Genomic DNA, 18,789 nt, shown 5'->3' with positions numbered 1-18,789 from the left:
TGAGAGACATGGTCGTAGTATGAAAAGGAGATGATGGTAGTAGTATGAAGGGGAGAGACATGGTTAGTAGTATGAAGGGAGAGGGACATGGTAGTGTTATGAAGGGAGGACATGTAGTAGTATAAGAAAGGAGAGGACATGTAAGTAATGAAGGAGAATGGTAGTATGTATGAATGAGAGGACATGGTAGTAGTATGAAGGGGGGACATAGTAGTATAAGGGCATGGTAGTAGTATGAGGAAGGGAACATGGAGTAGTAGTATGAAGGGAGAGAACATGGTAGTATATGAAGAGAGACATGGTAGTTATGAAGGAGAGGACATGGTAGTAGTATGAAGGAGAGGACATGGTAGTAGTATGAAGGAGAGGACATGGTGTATAATGAAGAGAGAGAAGGTATGGTAGGATGAAGGGAGAGGACAGGTAGTATATGAAGGAGAGGACATGTAGTAGTATGAAGGAGAGGACATGGTAGTAGTATGAAAGGGGAGAGAGTAATATAGGAGAGACATGTAGTAGTATGAAGGAGAGGACATGGTAGTAGTATGAAGGAGATGGTAAGTAGTAATGAAGGGAGAGGACATGTAGTAGTATGAAGGAGAGACGATGGTATATATAAGGAGAGGACATGTAGTAGTATGAAGGGAGAGAGGCAGTGGAGAGTATGAAGAGAGGACATGGTAGTAGTATGAAGGAGAGGACATGGTAGTAGTGAAGGAGAGGACATAGTAGTATGAAAGGACAGAAATGTAGTTTGAAGGGGAGAGCATGGTGATAGTATGATGAAGGAGGACATGTAGTAGTATGAAGGGAGAGGACAATGGTAGTAGTATGAAGGAGAGACATGGTAGTAGTAGAAGGGAGAGACATGGTAAGTAGTATGAAGGAGAGGAATGTGTAGTAATGAAGGGGAGGACATGTAGTATTATGAGAGGGAGAGGACATGGTAGTAGTATGAAGGAGAGGAATGGTAGTAGTATGAGGGAGAGGACATGGTAGTAGTATGAAGGAGAGACATGTAGTTAGTAGAAGGGGAGAGGACATGGTAGTCGTATGAAGGGAGAGACATGGTAGTAGTATGAAGAGAGGACATGGTAGTAGTATGAAAGGAAGGACATTGTGAGTAGTATGAAGGAGAGGACATGGTAGTAGTATGAAGGGGAAGAGAATGAGCGGGTGTAGGTAGTGTATGGGAAGGACATAGGATAGATAGGATGAGTATGTATAGAGGAAGGAGAGGACATAGGAGTAGTATGAAGGGAGAGGACATGGTAGTAGTCATGAAGGAGAGGGACATGGTATAGTAGTATGAAGGGGAGAGACATGTAGTAGTATGAAGCGGGAGAGGACATAGTAGTAGTAGGAAGGAGAGGATTAGTGATAAGGAGAGGACATGGTAGTAGTATGAAGGGAGGGACATGAGTAGTATGAAGCAGAGACATGGTAGTACGTATGAAGGGAGAGGACATGGTAGTAGTATGAAGGAGAGGACAGTAGTAGTATGAAGGGAGAGGACATGATCGGTAGTATGAAGGGAGAGGACATGTAAGTAGTATGAAGGGAGAGGACATGGTAGTAGTATAAGGGGAGAGGGCATGGGATAGATAAGGGAAGAGAATTAGTAGTGTGAAGAGAGGACATGGTAGTAGTATGAAGGAGAGGAATGGAGTAGTATGAAGAGGAGAGACATGGTAGTAGTATGAAGGAGAGAAGGACATAGATAAAAAGTAGTAAATAGAAGGGGAGAGGACATGGTAGTAGTATGAAGGAGAGAGGACAAATATGGTAGTAGTATGAAGGGGAGAGGACATGGTAGTAGTAATGAAGGAAGACATGGTAGTAGTATGAAGAGGGAAGACATAGGTAGTGTATAGAAGGGAGAGACATGGGTGTAGAATATATGGAGAGTAGAGAGGGAGAGCATGGTATATATGAGAGGACATGTATAGTAGAGGGAGGGACATGGTAGTAGTATGAAGGGGAGGAACATGGTAGTAGTATGAAGGGGAGAGGACATAGTAATAAAGATATAAGGAGAAGGAGAGGACATGGTATTAGTAGATGAAGGAGAGAGGACATGGTAGTAGTATGAGGGAAGAGGACATAAGGATAAAAATTAGAAGAGGGGAAGGACATGGTAGTAGAATGAAGAGAGAGAGGCATGGTAGTAGTATGAGGGGAGAGACATAGTGATGAAGAGGTGTAGTATGAAGGAGAAGGACATGGTAGTAGTATGAAGAGAAGAGGACATGGTAGTAGTATGAAGGAGAGGACATGGTAGTAGTATGAAGGGGAGAGGACATGGTAGTAGTATGAAGGGGAAGGACATGTAGTAGTATGAGGGGAGGACATGTAGTAATGAAGGAGAGGCATGGTAGTAGTATGAAGGAGAGGACATGGTAGTTAGAGGGAGACTGGTAGTATATAAGGGGAAGGACATGTAGTAGTATGAAGGGAGAGGACATGGTAGTAGTGATGAATGGGAGAGAGAGGACATGGTAGTAGTATGAAGGGAGAGGACATGGTAGTAGTATGAAGGGAGAGGACATGGTGTAGTATGAAGGAGAGGGGGGGCATGGTATGTAGTATGAAGGGAGAGACATGTAGTATATGAAGGAGAGGACATGGTAGTATATAAGGGAAGGACATGGTAGTAGTATGACGGAGGACATGTAGTAGTATGAAGAGCGAGAGACATGATAAGTTGAAGGAGGCAATGGTAGTAGTATGAAGGGGAGGACATGGTAGTAGTATGAAGGAGAGGACAATGGTAGTAGTATGAGGAGAGAGGAAATGGAGGAGTATGAAGGGGAGAGACATGTATAGTATGAAGGGGAGAGACAATTTAGTATATGAAGGGAGGACATGGTAGTAGTATGAGAGGAGAGGACATGGTAGTAGTATGAAGGGAGAGGACATGGTAGTAGTATGAGAGGAGAGGACATGGTAGTAGTATGAAGGAGAGGACATGGTAGTAGTATGAAGGAGGGACATGTAGTAGTATGAGAGGAGAGGACGTAGTATGTAGTAGTATGAAGGAGGAGGACATGGTAGTAGTATGAAGGGGAGAGGACATGGTAGTAGTATGAGGGAGGACATGTAGTATATGAGAGGGAACATGTAGTAGTGTGAAGAGGAAGAAGGTAGTATTATGAAGGAGAGGACATGGTAGTAGTATGAAGAGGAGAGGACATGGTAGTAGTTGAAGAGGAGAGGACTATGGGGAAGTAGTGTATGAAGGAGAGGACATGTAGTAGTATGAAGGAGAGGACATGGTAGTAGTTGAGGAGAGGACATGGTAGTAGTATGAAGAGGAGAGGACATGGTAGTAGTATGAAGGAGAGGACATGGTAGTAGTACTGAAGGAGAGGACATGGTAGTAGTGAGAGGAGGAGGAACATGGTAGTAGTATGAAGGGAGAGACATGGTAGTAGTATGAAGGGAAGACATGGTAGTAGTATGAAGGGAGGACATGGTAGTAGTAGAAGGAAGGGAGGAATGTAGTAGTATGAAGGGAGAGGACATGGTAGTAGTATGAAGAGGAGAGACATGGTAGTAGTATGAAGGAGAGGACATGTAGTAGTATGAAGGAGAGGACATGTAGTAGTATGAAGGAGGACATGGTATAGTATGAAAGGAGAGGACACGTAGATAGTATGAAGGAGAGGACATGGTAGTAGTATGAGAGAACATGGTAGTAGTATGAAGGAGAGGACATGGTAGTAGTATGAAGGAGAACATGGTAGTAGTATGAAGGAGAGACATGGTAGTAGTATGAAGAGGACATGTAGATATGAAGAAGACATGGTAGTATATAAGGAGAGGACATGGTAGTAGTATAAGAGGAGAGGACATGGTAGTAGTATGAAGAGGGACTGGTAGTAGTATGAAGAGAGAGACATGTAGTAGTATGAAGGGGAGGACATGTAGTAGTATGAAGAGGAGAGGAATGGTAGTAGTATGAAGGGGAGAGGACATGGTAGTAGTATGAAGGGAGAGGACATGGTAGTAGTATAAGGGGAGAGACATGGTAGTAGTATAAGGGGAGAGAACAGGTAGTAGTATGAAGGGAGAGGACATGTAGTATGAAGGGAGACATGGTAGTAGTATGAAGGAGAGAGAACATGGTAGTAGTATGAAAGGAGAGGACATGGTAGTAGTAATGAAGGAGAGAGACATGGTAGTAGTAGAAAGGGGAGAGGACATGGTTAGTATGAAGTGAGAGAGACATGAGTATATGAACAGGAGACATGTGTAGTATGAAGGAGAGGACATGGTAGTAGTATGAAGGAGAGGACATGGTAGTAGTATGAAGGAGAGGACATGTGTAGTATGAAGGAGAAGGACATTGTAGTAGTATGAAAGGAGAGGACATGGTAGTAGTATGAAGGAGAGGACATGGTATAGTATGAAGAGAGAGGACATGGTAGTAGTATGAAGGGAGAGGACATGGTAGTAGTATGAAGGGAGAGACAGGTGTAGTATGAAGGGGAGAGGACATGGTCGGAGTAATGAAGGGAGAGGACATGTGTGTATGAAAGAGACATGGTAGTAGTATGAGAGGACATGGTAGTAGTATGAAGGAGGAGAGACAGGTAGTATATGAAGGGAGACATGGTAATAGTATGAAGGGGAGAGACATGGTGTAGTATGAAGTGAGGAGGACATGGTAGTAGTATGAAAGGAGAGGACATGGTAGTAGTATGAAGAGAGATGAGTAGAGAGAGGACATGTAGTAGTTGAAGGAGAGGACATGGTAGTAGTATGAAGGAGAGGACTGTAAAGTAGTATGAAGAGAGAACATGTAGTTAGTAATGAAGGAGAGGACATGGTAGTAGTATGAAGGGGAGAGGACATGGTAGTAGTATGAAGGATGAGGACATATGTATGAAGGACGAGAATGTAGTAGTTAAGGGAGAGGACATGTAGTAGTATGAAGAGGAGAGGACATGGTAGTAGTATGAAGAGAGAACATGGTAGTATGTATGAAGAGAGACATGGTAGTGTATGAAGGAAGGACATGGTAGTAGTATGAAGGAGAGGACATGGTCAGTAGTATGAAGGCGAGAGGAGACATGGTGTAGTATGAAGGAAAGAGGACATGGTAGTAGTATGAAGGGGAGGACATGGTAGTAGTATGAAGGGGAGAGGACATGGTAGTATTATGAAGGGGAGAGTACATGGTAGTATTATGAAGGGGAGAGTACATGGTAGTATTATGAATGGGAGAGTACATGGTAGTATTATGAATGGGAGAGGACATGGTAGTAGTATGAAGGAGAGAGGAAGTGGTTATGACTATAATAGAAGTCATTATGTTATACCCATTCAATACACTTTGTTTGTTTGTTGTGTATAATGAGCATTGTCCCTAACAAGAGTTGTAGTTAAAATGCTGAGAGAAATACGTAGTTCTTTGTTTTATTACATCTAAATAATGTTGCTCAGACTTTGTATGATGTTTAATGATGGGTACACAAACATGATGTTGAGATTCCTATTAGCACAGACTAATGTAAAAATGAATATGAATGTTTTACAGGCTAAAGAAATATGAATTGGACTTGTTAGTCCATTTAGATGTATAATTATTTCAGAGAGAGAGAAAAGGAAAGGAGAGAAAGAGATGATGAGAGGGAAATAAAATGAGCAAGAACAAGATGGAGATTTACAATAATTTCAGAGCGAGAGAGAGAGAGAGAGAGATTAATCTCCCAATATCATCATGGAATCCTACAGTACTTGAACTMTTAAATTAAGTGCCTGCAAAACCCATGCTTATGGAGAAATTACTATGACAGTCCCTTCTGTTTTATCCACAGAGATGTACAGTACTCCACAGAGATACAGGTAGAGGACTGTGTAGTGAATCCATGGAACTGTCAGCTACATACAGTAGTTCGTGGCATCTTCAATTAGTCATTAAGATGTCCCGAAGGTATGCTTGCCCATTCATTACCCTCTCCATGCATGCACTCAACTAAACGTCTCGCCAAATAAAGCTTTATTGATTGTTTGAGTTTTCATAGTATGTGACGTAGAGCTTCATAAAATATTAACAGGTCATTTCTGGGTGACCATATCTAAGGACCAGAGTTTTTTGGTCAGTGAACATGGTCAGTGAACATTAAAGGCTATAGTATATAAGGTTGCCAAATTCTGGAAACGTTCCCAGAATTCCCAGGTTTTCCTGAAACCCCTGTTCCAAGATTTACCAGAATCAGGAGGTAATAAGTTGGAAATCCTGAATCCACTGACCAGGATTTTTGGGAAAGTGACCCAAATCTTGCAACCCTAGCTATACACATACATATTGTATATTTTATCATGTGAATCATATCCACATAAGTGTGTGCTCTATCTTCTGATAGATGTAACAGTGTGATCAACTATTTGGTCTTGGTGTGATAACATCTATGGTGTCGGTGTGGCTCTGTGGTCACATGTTCTTTTGAACTCCGTWGTTTGCCATGTCACAGCTCTCCCCTACAGCTTAAATACTTACTGTAGGACAACACAAGCTTAGTCACACAAGGCCCCTAAACCTCCAAGGTAATAWTTTTTATAATCAATAACCGTCTTTTGATCACTAGCTACTTGACCAGGGTAATAATGGTACTTCTGCTAATTAAATCCAAGAAGCAAGCAGGAGTTCGCATCACATCAACCAAGGAACATCAGTTCAATCCCTTTTCATCTCTGAAAGATTACTACAAGTCACTTTAAAGGCCCAGTACAGTCAAAAACATGCTTTTCCCTGTGTTTTACRTATACATGCATTTCCACACTATGAGGTTGTAACAATTCTGTGAAATTGTGAAAATTATGATAATGCCCTTTTAGTGTAAGAGCTGTTTGAAAAGGCCGCCTGACATTTCAGCCTGTTTTGGTGGGATGGAGATTTGGCCTTCCGTGGTGACATCACCATGCGGTGAATTAGTTAATAGACCAATAAGAAAGACAGTTCCAGMCCTCTCTGCCAATAACAACTAATTTGCAGTTTTCCCCTTCCCACTCAGACCACTCCCACACAGTTCTATCAAAATTCTTGCTTGAGAAATTGCCCTTTGCTCGGCTATGAAAAGCCAACTGACATTTACTCCTGAGGTACTGACCTGTTGCATCCTCTACWACCACTGTGATTATTATTTGACCATGCTGGTCATCTATAAACGTTTGAACATCTTGAAGAACAATCTTGCCTTAATGGCCATGTACTCTTATRATCTCCACCCGGCACAGCCAGAAGAGGACTGGCCACCCCTCAGAGCCTGGCTCCTCTCTAGGTTTCTTTCTAGGTTCCTGCCTTTTTAGGGAGTTTTTCCTAGTTACTGTGCTTCTACCTCTGCATTGCTTGCTGTTTGGGGTTTTAGGCTGGGTTTCTGTATAGCACTTTGTGACATCTGCTGATGTAAAAAGGGCTTTATTAATACATTTGATTGATTGATTGAAATTTGATTGCTAAGAAGCTATTTTTGTTTATTTTTATTGAAAACAATCATATTAAGGTAATTAATTGTTACCCAGAAATGATTTGATATTGAGATAAAAATAATGGCTGCATTGAACTTTTAAAGGCAATTTTGCCATCTGCTTGGAATATGTTACGCTTGAGGAATACTCTGTAAACTGGCTGTAAGTGTCAACAAGTACCCCTCTTGTCGTAGTGAGATTTTTTATTCAACAAATAAATGATGAAGACATCTTTCTGCRGAGAGGATGCTTTATAATGTTGTTGTGCTGGTGCTGAGTTTGTTGTGGGTTGGATGCCTCTGGTTGAGGCAGTTCTCTCTCACAGGGACACTGACCATTACTAATCACTTCACCTTTGTTTTATTTTGTGTCGTGTCATTTTGTTTGTCTGTTAGCAGCTTGTGTTCACATCGAAGGATAATGACATTGAATGCAGCTGATTAGGACTCTAATTTGAGGACGTGGTGAGGAGCGATGTGCATACGCTTGGCCTAATGGAATGTGAGCGCTACACCCACCTGTGGAGTAGCCAGTCCCCCATAGTGCCTGGAATGACCTCATTACTATCTCAATCCACACAGGAGACCTCCCCACAGCCCAGTCCAACAGGAGACCAGGGGCCACTCTCACAAATAGAGATTAAGTAATTATCCAGGATAACTGGAGGGGTTGGAGAATGTGATTTTTAATTTATTTAATGACACTTCTATAAGTTGATAAGGGATTCATTTCCATGGCAACTCGTCAAGGGTGATCATACCTCGCCTAAAGCAGGTGACYGCAAAAAAAAATCTTAATAGCTTTGATTCAAAACTTTTGGAGATGTTGAGCTTTATCTGAGTTTCTGTATGTCCTCAGMGCCGATATTCAACCATTGTCTAAATGATACACGTCAGACAAGGTAGATAAAATAAGTCCACACGGTATTGGAACATTGTCGGAACAAGAAAAATGCAAGTTGATCTATTCAGTAGTTTAACTTTATGTAATATATTCTTGAGGAGGAGAAATTTCGCAAAGCACAATGGTACCTTTGTAGACATATTTGGGAGAAGTTGTTCTTTGTCCATTGGTGTTTTGATGTCTGTAGCAAGATTGTATCAAACAAGCACATATGCTGTTCTCTAGATCTCTGTGGATGTAAAATCCCATCCTAGCAGATTGTATAACCTGACAAAGACAGAAACAATGTAACTGTTTCAAAGTATTCCCCCTACCACTTCTACAAATACAATAGAAGCAKATTAGGTAACACCAGCCACTAATAAGCACATTTGAATGCTGAACCCAATAAAATAATTGTCTATGTCCAGAGGTCAGAATAATGTTGAATACTGTGTAAAAGGGGTATGTATACCTGCAAATAAGTAAATGCGGGGTCCCTTTGAAAGGGGGTCATATAATTTTTTTTTTATAGGTAACATACCACATATTCTGTCTGAAATGGGTATTAGTAGGTCTAACTAAATGGGTATTAGTAGGTCTAACTAAATGGGTATTAGTAGGTCTAACTAAATGGGTATTAGTAGGTATAACTAAATGGGTATTAGTTGGTCTAACTAAATGGGTATTAGTAGGTCTAATTAAATGGGTATTAGTAGGTCTAATTAAATGGGTATTAGTAGGTCTAACTAAATGGGTATTAGTAGGTCTAACTAAATGGGTATTAGTAGGTCTAACTAAATGGGTATTAGTAGGTCTAACTACATGGGTATTAGTAGGTCTAACTACATGGGTATTAGGGGTGCTAATACCTTCAGACTACACATTACTGATGCAATTGCACTCAAGAGGATGCTAAGACTGCTGTTGGGGAGTGGGACTATTACGAAGTGGAGTCGGATGTGTATGTCTTCAAAAATGGATATATAATTTATTAACAAGCAACACACATCAATCCGGATATGTATGTCAAGCAGAAATAAGTTCAATGATCAGTGTCAATGTGTTTCAATACACTCTCAAATGATACACAGCTCTGATTAGACWATCAGATGCGACACTAACACAGCCTCTACTCACTCTGTGTCTAAGCTCCAAAACACAACGTTTCTGCTTGTCCTTTTACACATATCAGTGGGTAACTGGGACATTTGCAGTTCAAATTAGGTGTTAAACAATGGAAGGGTTAATGAATTTACCTTCTAAAAGCAGAGAACCATTCACACAGACCCAATACCTGTATTTTATATTCCTGTCCTTTGAGATATCCTATATTGTTTGACCACTTTACTTACACAATAAGTACCTGTGATAATACGCTGGCATGTTTTCAGAGGGCCATTGGAAAACATCACAGACGTTACTGCTCTGAAGGAAATATTTCACAACCTGCTCCAGTAGTGTTATTTCCAATGAAAATGTAACTCTGAATCCATTTACAACACAAGAAAGCTCAGCATCTCGCTGTAGTTCATTAGCAAAGTGGATATTAACAAGCAAAGTGGATATTAACAAGCATACTGAATATTGCAACAGGAGCACTGAAAATCCATGAAGGGAAACAGACAGGGTGGTAAATAGTGCAACCGGGTGGAAATGATTTGTTAGATCTTAAATAACATAATATTTGAGAATTTTACCCCTCCTTTAAAAAGCAAAACATGCTAAGTACTATGATAAAGAAAGCAATGATCATATGGACTTTCCTCAGAGCAGCCCAGGGTTGCTTACTTTGAAGTTCATGAGCAGAACTCTGCATGGGAATTTGCAGATGTGCAGTACCAAACTGCAGTGGTAAATAAAAAGTTCAGAACATTCCCATACAATAGCCACACTGTTTGATGCATTCCCTTTGAAGAGTATTATTAATAGGCCTAAGCATGGCCATGTACAATATGTTAATACTTCATTTGTGTGTTGGAGTGTTATCTCTTGGGCCGCTGAGCTGAGGGGGCTGAGCTCTCAGGAGCAAGGTGCTGCCGCAGATAGGGGTCCGGCCGAGGTGACCTACATGAGCTCAGGGGCTGCAGAGGGGCCGGGAAGGSCCGGCGTCCTGTGAGGGTTGTCCTGCCGGATGGAGAATATTAAGTGGCTATGGGTCTGCAGGCATGTGTGCTCTCTGGCTCCTTGCTTGACAAGAATGATAGCTTTCATTTGAATGCTAAAGCTGCGGCTGTCCTCCCCAAGATGGATGAGGGGTCCCAGCTTCATCCCTCATACAATGGAGAGACCAAATTAAATGGTGGCCAAAAAGATAAAATAAAATTCATAACATACCATTTTTTTCTCTGTCCTTGAGTTGAAGGTTACTCTGAGTCTCCTGGTGAATGGGTAGAGTTAACTGCACTCTGCCAGATATGCAGAACAAGCTAACCTTATTGCTCTTTATATCATTAGTGGTTGTGTATAYAGTGAATGCGGAGTCAATATTTTCACCGACTTTGCACTTTATATTCAATACAGTCATTTTTATATTCAGTGCAACTGCGATTTAAGCTTTTCATGCTGCACATTTGTCTTGTATTATACAAGGATTACATTAACCATAGGTAATATTCTGACAGTTTAAATTGGCTTTGAAAGTTCAGACTTCAAATCAAATTGTCACATGCGCAGAATACAGTGAAATGCTTACTTACAAGCCCCTAACCAACAATGCAGTTTAAAAAATATGAATAAGAATAAGAAATAAAAGTAACAAGTAGTTAAAGAGCAGCAGTAAAATAACAATAGCGAGACTATATACAGGGGGTACCGGTACAGAGTCAATGTGCCGGTTAGTCGAGGTAATTGAGGTAATATGTACATGTAGGCAGAGTTATTAAAGTGACTATGCATAGATAATAATAGAAAGTAGCAGCAGCGTAAAAGAGGGGGGTGCCCCCGCACATTGACTCTGTACCGGTACCCCCTGTATATAGTGCAGTGCAAATAGTCATTTGATTAGATGTTCAGGRGTCTTATGGCTTGGGGGTAGAAGCTGTTTAGAAGCCCCTTGGACTTAGACTTGGCGCTCCGGTACTACTTGCCATGCGGTAGCAGAGAGAACATCTCTGACAAGGCTGGCTAGAGTCTTCAACAATTTTGTGGGCTTTCCTCTGACACCGCCTGGTATAGAGGTCCTGGATGGCAGGAACCGAGCGGTTGCCATACCAGACAGTGATGCAACCCATCAGGATGCTCTCGATGGTGCAGATGTAGAACCTTTTGAGGATGTGAGGACCCATGCCAAATCTTTTCAGTCTCTCGAGGGGGAATAGATTTTGTCGTGCCCTCTTCATGACTGTCTTGGTGTGCTTGGACCATGTTAGTTTGTCGGTGATGTGGACAACAAGGAACTTGAAGCTCTCAACCTGCTCCACTACAGCCCCGTCCATGAGAATGGGGACGTGCTCGGTCCTCCTTTTCCTGTAGTCCACAATCATCTCCTTTGTCTTGATCACGTTGWGGGAGAGGTTGTTTTTCTGGCACCACACGGCCAGGTCTCTGACCTCCTCCCTATAGTCTGTCTTGTCGTTGTTGGCGATCAGGACTACCACTGTTGAGTCATCGGCAAACTTAATGATGGTGTTGGAGTCGTGCCTGGCCGTGCAGTCATGAGTGAACAGGGAGTACAGGAGGGGACTGAGCACGCAACCCTGAGGGGCCCCTGTGTTGAGGATCAGCATGGCGGGTGTGTTGTTACCTACCCTTATCACCTGGGGGCCAGCCCGTCAGGAAGTCCAGGATCCAGTGGCAGAGGGAGGTGTTTAGTCCCAGGGTCCTTAACTTATTGATGAGCTTTGAGGGCACTATGGTGTTTAACGCTGTGCTGTAGTCAATGAATAGTATTCTCAAATAGGTGTTCCTTTTATCCAGGTGGGAAAGGGCAGTGTGGAATACAATAGAGATTGCATCATCTGTGGATCTGTTAGGGCGGTATGCAAATTGGAGTGGGTCTAGGGTTTCTGGGATAATGGTATTGATGTGAGCCATGACGAACCTTTCAAAGCACTTCATGGCTACAGATGTGAGTGCTACGATCGGTAGTCATTTAGGCAGGTTACCTTCGTATTCTTGGGCACAGGGACTATGGTGGTCTGCTTAAAAAAAATGATTTTACAGACTCGGACAGGGAGAGGTTGAAAATGTCAGTGAAGACACTTGCCAGTTGGTCAGCGTATGCTCGCAGTACACGTCCTGGTAATCCGTCTGGCCCTGCGGCCTTGTGAATGTTGACCTGTTTGAAGGTCTCACTCACATCGGCTGTGGAGAGCGTGATCACACAGTCGTCCGGAACAGCCGGTGCTCTCATGCGTGTTTCAGTGTTATTTGCCTCAAAGCAAGAAGTAGAAGTAGTTTAGCTCATCTGGTAGGCKTGTGTCACCAATACAGTTATGTCACCAATACARTTATGTCACCTATACAGTTCTGTCACCAATACAGTTCTGTCACCTATACAGTTCTGTCACCAATACAGTTATGTCACCTATACAGTTCAATCACCAATACAGTTCTGTCACCTATACAGTTCTGTCACCAATACAGTTCTGTCACCAATACAGTTCTGTCACCTATACAGTTCTGTCACCTATACAGTTCTNCTATACAGTTCTGTCACCTATACAGTTCTGTCACCTATACAGTTCTGTCACCAATACAGTTCTGTCACCTATACAGTTCTGTCACCTATACAGTTATGTCACCAATACAGTTCTGTCACCAATACAGTTCAATCACCAATACAGTTCTGTCACCTATACAGTTCTGTCACCAATACAGTTCAATCACCAATACAGTTCTGTCACCTATACAGTTCTGTCACCTATACAGTTCTGTCACCAACACAGTTCTGTCACCAATACAGTTCTGTCACCTATACAGTTCAATCACCAATACACCAAGACAAGAGTGTGTTATGCTCCCTCAAACTGTAGACATGATAGTTTGACGTCATGATATTTCACTAAAGATACTCCAGCTAACCCTATACCATGAGGTGCAGCCAGCTTTTAAATATTGTATCTTATATAATGTACATTTGTCAGGGTATGTTCTAAAGTACACGATACATTTCACTGCTCTTAACTAAACTCCAGGATATCAAATAAATTCAGTGCGCTCACATGTTTTTAGAGCATATCTCTAGATGATTTTATGTAATTAATCCACAGAGTTTTTACATTATCAAAGTGGCCCACGATTATTCAGCTCACTTCTGTATCCCACACTCTGCTAACTGTCCTGGTAATGCAAGTCTCTTGAGATCTAAAGTGGTTCTAATTTACACATCTTCTACTGTGTCTCAGACTGAAATTGTGTGTGTGTGTGTGTGTGTGTGTGTGTGGGTGTGTGTGTGTGTGTGTTGTGTGTTGTGTGTGTGTGTGTGTGTGTGTGTGTGTGTGTGTGTGTGTGTGTGTGTGTGTGTGTGTGTGTGTGTGTGTGTGTTGTGTGTGTGTGGTGTGTGTGTGTGTGTGTGTGTGTGTGTACTCAAATCTTTAAAAAGAATTAAAGATACATAATCTTGTTTTAAAATGATCAAACTCATTGCTAGGGCTCCCACAGGCTAAGTGATTACAGTATATCATATAATGACATTTGTAAATTATGTTTGTGGAAGAGTTTTGCTGGGACTGAAACAGCTCTATTCTATTTGCATGGATTACTGATCTTGTCAACATATATAATGACATTTGTAAATTATGTTTGTGGAAGAGTTTTGCTGGGACTGAAACAGCTCTATTCTATTTGCATGGATTACTGATCTTGTCAACATTAGTCATTAAGAGAAGCTGTATAATCTTCAATATGTTTATTTTCTCCCCCCTGTCTGTCCTCTCAATGTGTGCTTGTTCTTTTGCAGCTCTCCTCACAACCAGACCCCCAAAGGTCCTGTTCCCCACTGAGAGACAGACCAGTGTTATAGATGTCCAACCGGGTAAGTCTTCCCCATGGGGCCAGTGCTAACTCTCTCCTCTCCATAGAGCAGACAAGTGTAATTATAGACTGCAACAGTCAGGGGCTCCTTGCTGCTTTCTCTCCAACCGGGCTGGCCCGTTCTTCAAAACACATTTTACTGCAGTGCCTTTTGGCTGGGGATACAGGACCATGGCTATGTCAATCTAGTTTTGGAGCTCTGTTTGTTGGAATGTCCTCTACTGAAAAGCAGCCGAGTGATCACCACCACTGCATTCCAATGCCTCAGTCAACCCCATTAAAAGGAGGTGTTGCAATCAGCCAAATATGCCTTTGGGGGAATTTGCTATACATAAATCTGGGGGCTAATAGAAAGTGTAATACATAAGGCAGGCAGAGAGAACAGAACACAGCAGCAACACTGGCATGCAGGATTCCCCTGACCCTCTGTCCATATTTAATGATGTACTTGTTCTAACCTGGGGGAGGTGCCCGGCCGTCACCAACCTCTCATTCTCCAAACTCTCAGCTCATTCTCCTTACACAATGTACTGTAGCCGTTTTAATAGGAGGGCCYAAATCCACTGGGATCAGAGAAAACAACACAATTATTTGAAATCTGTGTACATTACACTCAATTTTAAACATTTTACCAGAACATTACCACCACATATTCATACTACAGTGTGCTTTCAACACTAGCCATGCAAAAAGCCCTGCCTGCGAAATATACAAACACTATTCAAATCTTACTCTGGAGCTCAGTGCCAGTTGACAATAACAAAACAAGTGTGAGGAAGGCATATTTAAGCTGTCGAGTCAGGGTAAATTGTAGGCCATTATTTCACATGCATCAACACAGAGACTGGGAGGAGACAGCTGAAGAGCCAAGGAGATTCTTCTTCCTCTTCTTCTACTTCACCTTTTGGTATTTAAATAATACACTTCACTTATCAGCTGGCTCCGAGATGACTGTTGGACTAGCGCTCTATTGTCTCGTGCAGTGTTCACATGTCATTTTACTGTGTTTCATTTGGGCTTTTGTTAGCCTAACTTTACAGATACGGTAATTGTCTACTTTAAGCCAAGGTTGTGTTTAGTGGGTGATTGGCACTTGGAACACCAATTACCCCCAGTGTTCACTGTTCAGTGGTCTTGCTAGAGGCTGTTAGGTTATTTCTTAAATGATGTGTATTTTTCCCCAGTATCAAAAAAAACCTGTTAACTAAGCATGAATAGTAGCTTTCTGGATACTACACAAACTGAWCCTTATGCCTTGCTTTACAACCCAGCCAGGACATTAAATCGCAGTTCTTCCTATTGAACACAGTGACTTTTTCATGTGTCTGAAGGCTCTGTAGGGAACAATAAATATCCTTACTGCGTTACCTTTCTCTGCGTGGTTATAATATTTCTGATAGGATGAAGAGTCGAGCAGCCCCAACCCAATTAACCTTAATAGAGTTAGCAGTCTGTATAACACAGCATAAATCTCTCTCATCCAGCAAGCCCCCTGCTCCCTACAATGGATTTCATACCTTCTGTCACAGACATTCCATCCGTGCGCATCAGGATTTACTGAGTGTCTGGGCATCTGGAGATAGAGCCCCTGTTAACTTAATWTAATGATGCTACTTGCTCCTACAATATTGTCAACTTCTCTTGATTTATGTTGTTATTATTTTCACATTCTGCAATGGGTACAAGGATTTTGTATTGAGTTTTACTATTTGATATGAAAAAAAGGCTATTTTATGTTAAGCAATTTGTGTGAATGAAGACGAGAGAGGGAACAGGGAATGGGCTGCTTGAAGGAGATGAAGCATTGGTCTGAAGCATCCATTCTCCCTCTGGGGCGCTGGTCATTTACACTGAGCTGGGCACGCTAATAACAAAATGATATGTACAGATCTGTTACCACCAACATTCAGCCATGACTATACCCAGTCTGTTAATGTAATTGTGACATTCTCAGCAAGCATGCTTATTTATGTTTCAAGAGACCTAACAGTTTGAATGAAGTCCTTTTTCACACGTGCGCAGTATCATATCCAATCCCCATCTAATCAAATAAAAAATGAGGTTTTAACTGCTTCTCTTCAAATGGGAAAAACAGCAATGCCCCCTTAAAAAGGAAAGGGCTCCCTGACAAGAACCTGTAGCCCCACAAAATTGGTAATTAATTGTTGTGCGGCGGGCGCTGTGGTGAGTTCTGGCGGCTGGACCATTAGGCCACAGCTGTCAGTGTTTATTAGCTGAGGAGACGCTAAGTGCAGGGAAGATTTAATAGCTCCATAGAAATCAGCTCCCCCGTATCCTTTACACGAGAAGGACCTATTATTATCCCCATGGCGCCTGATTAGCCGCCGGAGCATCTGAGAGGAGTGACACAATAAAGGACTGAGGAGAGGAGAGAGATGCTGTGCGTCTGTGGATCTGCCTACTCTCCATGGACAGCCTCACGCTGTGGAGGGACCCTTCAGCAGAGGAGGACGAGAGGAGAGGCCATATTAAGACACAACTTCTGAGATTACACTCAGGCTTCTGACTGGATGGATCCACAGTGGGAGGGGAGGGGTGGGGAGGGAGAGAGGGGGGAGTGTTAGCACGATATTCCAGGAAAGCACATTATTCATCAGAAAAGGGAATATTGGGAATAAAGGGAATATTGCGTTAATGTCATATCATGAGGAAAATCCTTATATAGGTTGTCTTGACGTCCGGTGTGCAATAACCCAAAATGGCAGATCATAAATAGCGGTGTTGATTGAACGCCACATTCCTTCTTATTCACCTTGATCTAATCACAGGGTCGATGACAAACGGACAGTGTCATCCTCACGTTGGCCATTCCAGTTATGTGATGCCTTCAGTTCTCCCACAGAGCACCGAGCATGGCTCCAGCATCTCCTGCTTCTGCTTGGCACTTCAGTTTCATCAAATATGTCTCTGTAATGCAGTGTCTGGGTATTTATGCTTGATATAAATACCCCAAGAGTGACAGGAATCATCCCGTTGAGTGCAGAGAGAGCTGAGAATCAGAATGAGTAATGGCAGAGCGATGGTGCTCTGAGAAGGAACATCACTCTCTCACTATCAATTGTCATCAGAGTTGGTTGCAAGACCCATACATATGTTAATGAGCTGTTTTTGCTTCTGAATTGAAGGGAGGGGGAGAGAATGAGAGGACAGGGACAGAATCCCCCTGTGTGTATCTGAGTACTACAGAATCAAGACATAATACTTAACATTGATAAACCACAGGGTATTATGGCAGTAAAATTAGCTTTGCCTTCAGATCATTGTTTTGGGTGTGTTTGCAGTGTGTTTATTCCCATGTTAGCCTCTAGCAGTGGCTCATTCCTCTGCTTGGAGCTAGAGTATAACCAGAACCCTATATTTAGAAACATAAATTCCTTTGACATAACTCTCACAATAAAAGGCTCTATATAAAGCCATAGCTTTGTTGATTTGAGTGGGCTTTCTGAATCTGAGGCCCAGCATATTGCTGATTCGAGAGTGATTTGTTAAATTGATGATGTACTTTTAATGCCAGTTTAACTTTGAAGTTGCCATATATGGTATATTTTCATTTGTTTCAAACAATGTGTGTAGGCCACAGTAGTATATCAAATGTATGAGGATTTATGAGTAGAAAAAAGATGATCAAGCCAAGGAAGAACAAAGACAGTGATCATCATGCATGTTTCATTCCAAAACCCACATCTACAGTTGCATTTTAATGTCATTCTGTTTCCCAAAATATACTTGCCAATTAAAGCTGTCACTTTTTTTGTGACTGTTTCAGAAAGGTCTGCTGATTTTCTGTCTACAATAGCAAGGCACACAGCAAATTTGCAAGTGTTAAAATCTCGGTTTAAAGGTAAAAGTGTTGAGTGTTATATCTCAGTGTTGATTCTAGTGGGGCTAACACCAGTGGGATTGAAATTGACTCCACGTGCACTGAATAAATGAAGTGTTATTTAAATTACAGTGGAATCAACACTGTGGTGTTGTTGTTACTCGACTGTGTTAGTTCATTTACGTTAACTCTTTGAGTGAAAAAGACGTGGGAGGGGCCTCATTGTCATTCTTCCCAGAATGCTTTGTTGCAGGTAGATTTTTAGAATAGTTTTAATATATGCATGTTTCTGCATGCACAGATGCATGTATTATATATTATTATTATTACTATACAAAGACAAATAACTTACATTTTTATAAACTAATCCAATCTGTAAGGGGTTGAGTTTATTACACCTGTTACTGAGATGGTTCATCCAGTTTAGATGATTTAGGTAGGCTTGGTTATCAAGACCTCCATCAGTCATTCGGAATGCAGTTTGTGGGTGATAAACTATTGTAGTTGTTGGATATCCGACAGGAATTACTAATCACTTCATAAAGCAGCATATTGTGACTTGGAGGTCTGATGTGGACCATGAGACAACATTTCCAGACCACAAAATGTAGGATAAT

General features: G+C 41.7%; 1 protein-coding gene across 1 annotated transcript in view; it reads left to right on the top strand.

Annotated features, from left to right (window-relative positions):
• LOC112080646 (X-linked interleukin-1 receptor accessory protein-like 2) overlaps positions 1 to 18,789 on the top strand; it is a 387,439-nt gene that overhangs the window by 295,771 nt on the left and 72,879 nt on the right. The window contains exon 5 of the mRNA XM_024146493.1: positions 14,258 to 14,332. Coding sequence (XP_024002261.1) covers positions 14,258 to 14,332 — 75 coding nt within the window. The remainder of the gene's footprint in view (positions 1 to 14,257; positions 14,333 to 18,789) is intronic.

Source organism: Salvelinus sp. IW2-2015, unplaced genomic scaffold (genome assembly GCF_002910315.2).
Source record: "Salvelinus sp. IW2-2015 unplaced genomic scaffold, ASM291031v2 Un_scaffold16404, whole genome shotgun sequence".
Taxonomy (NCBI): Eukaryota; Metazoa; Chordata; class Actinopteri; order Salmoniformes; family Salmonidae; genus Salvelinus; species Salvelinus sp. IW2-2015.
Note: the sequence above shows the minus strand (reverse complement) of the source record. Positions and strands in the feature narration are given on the sequence as shown.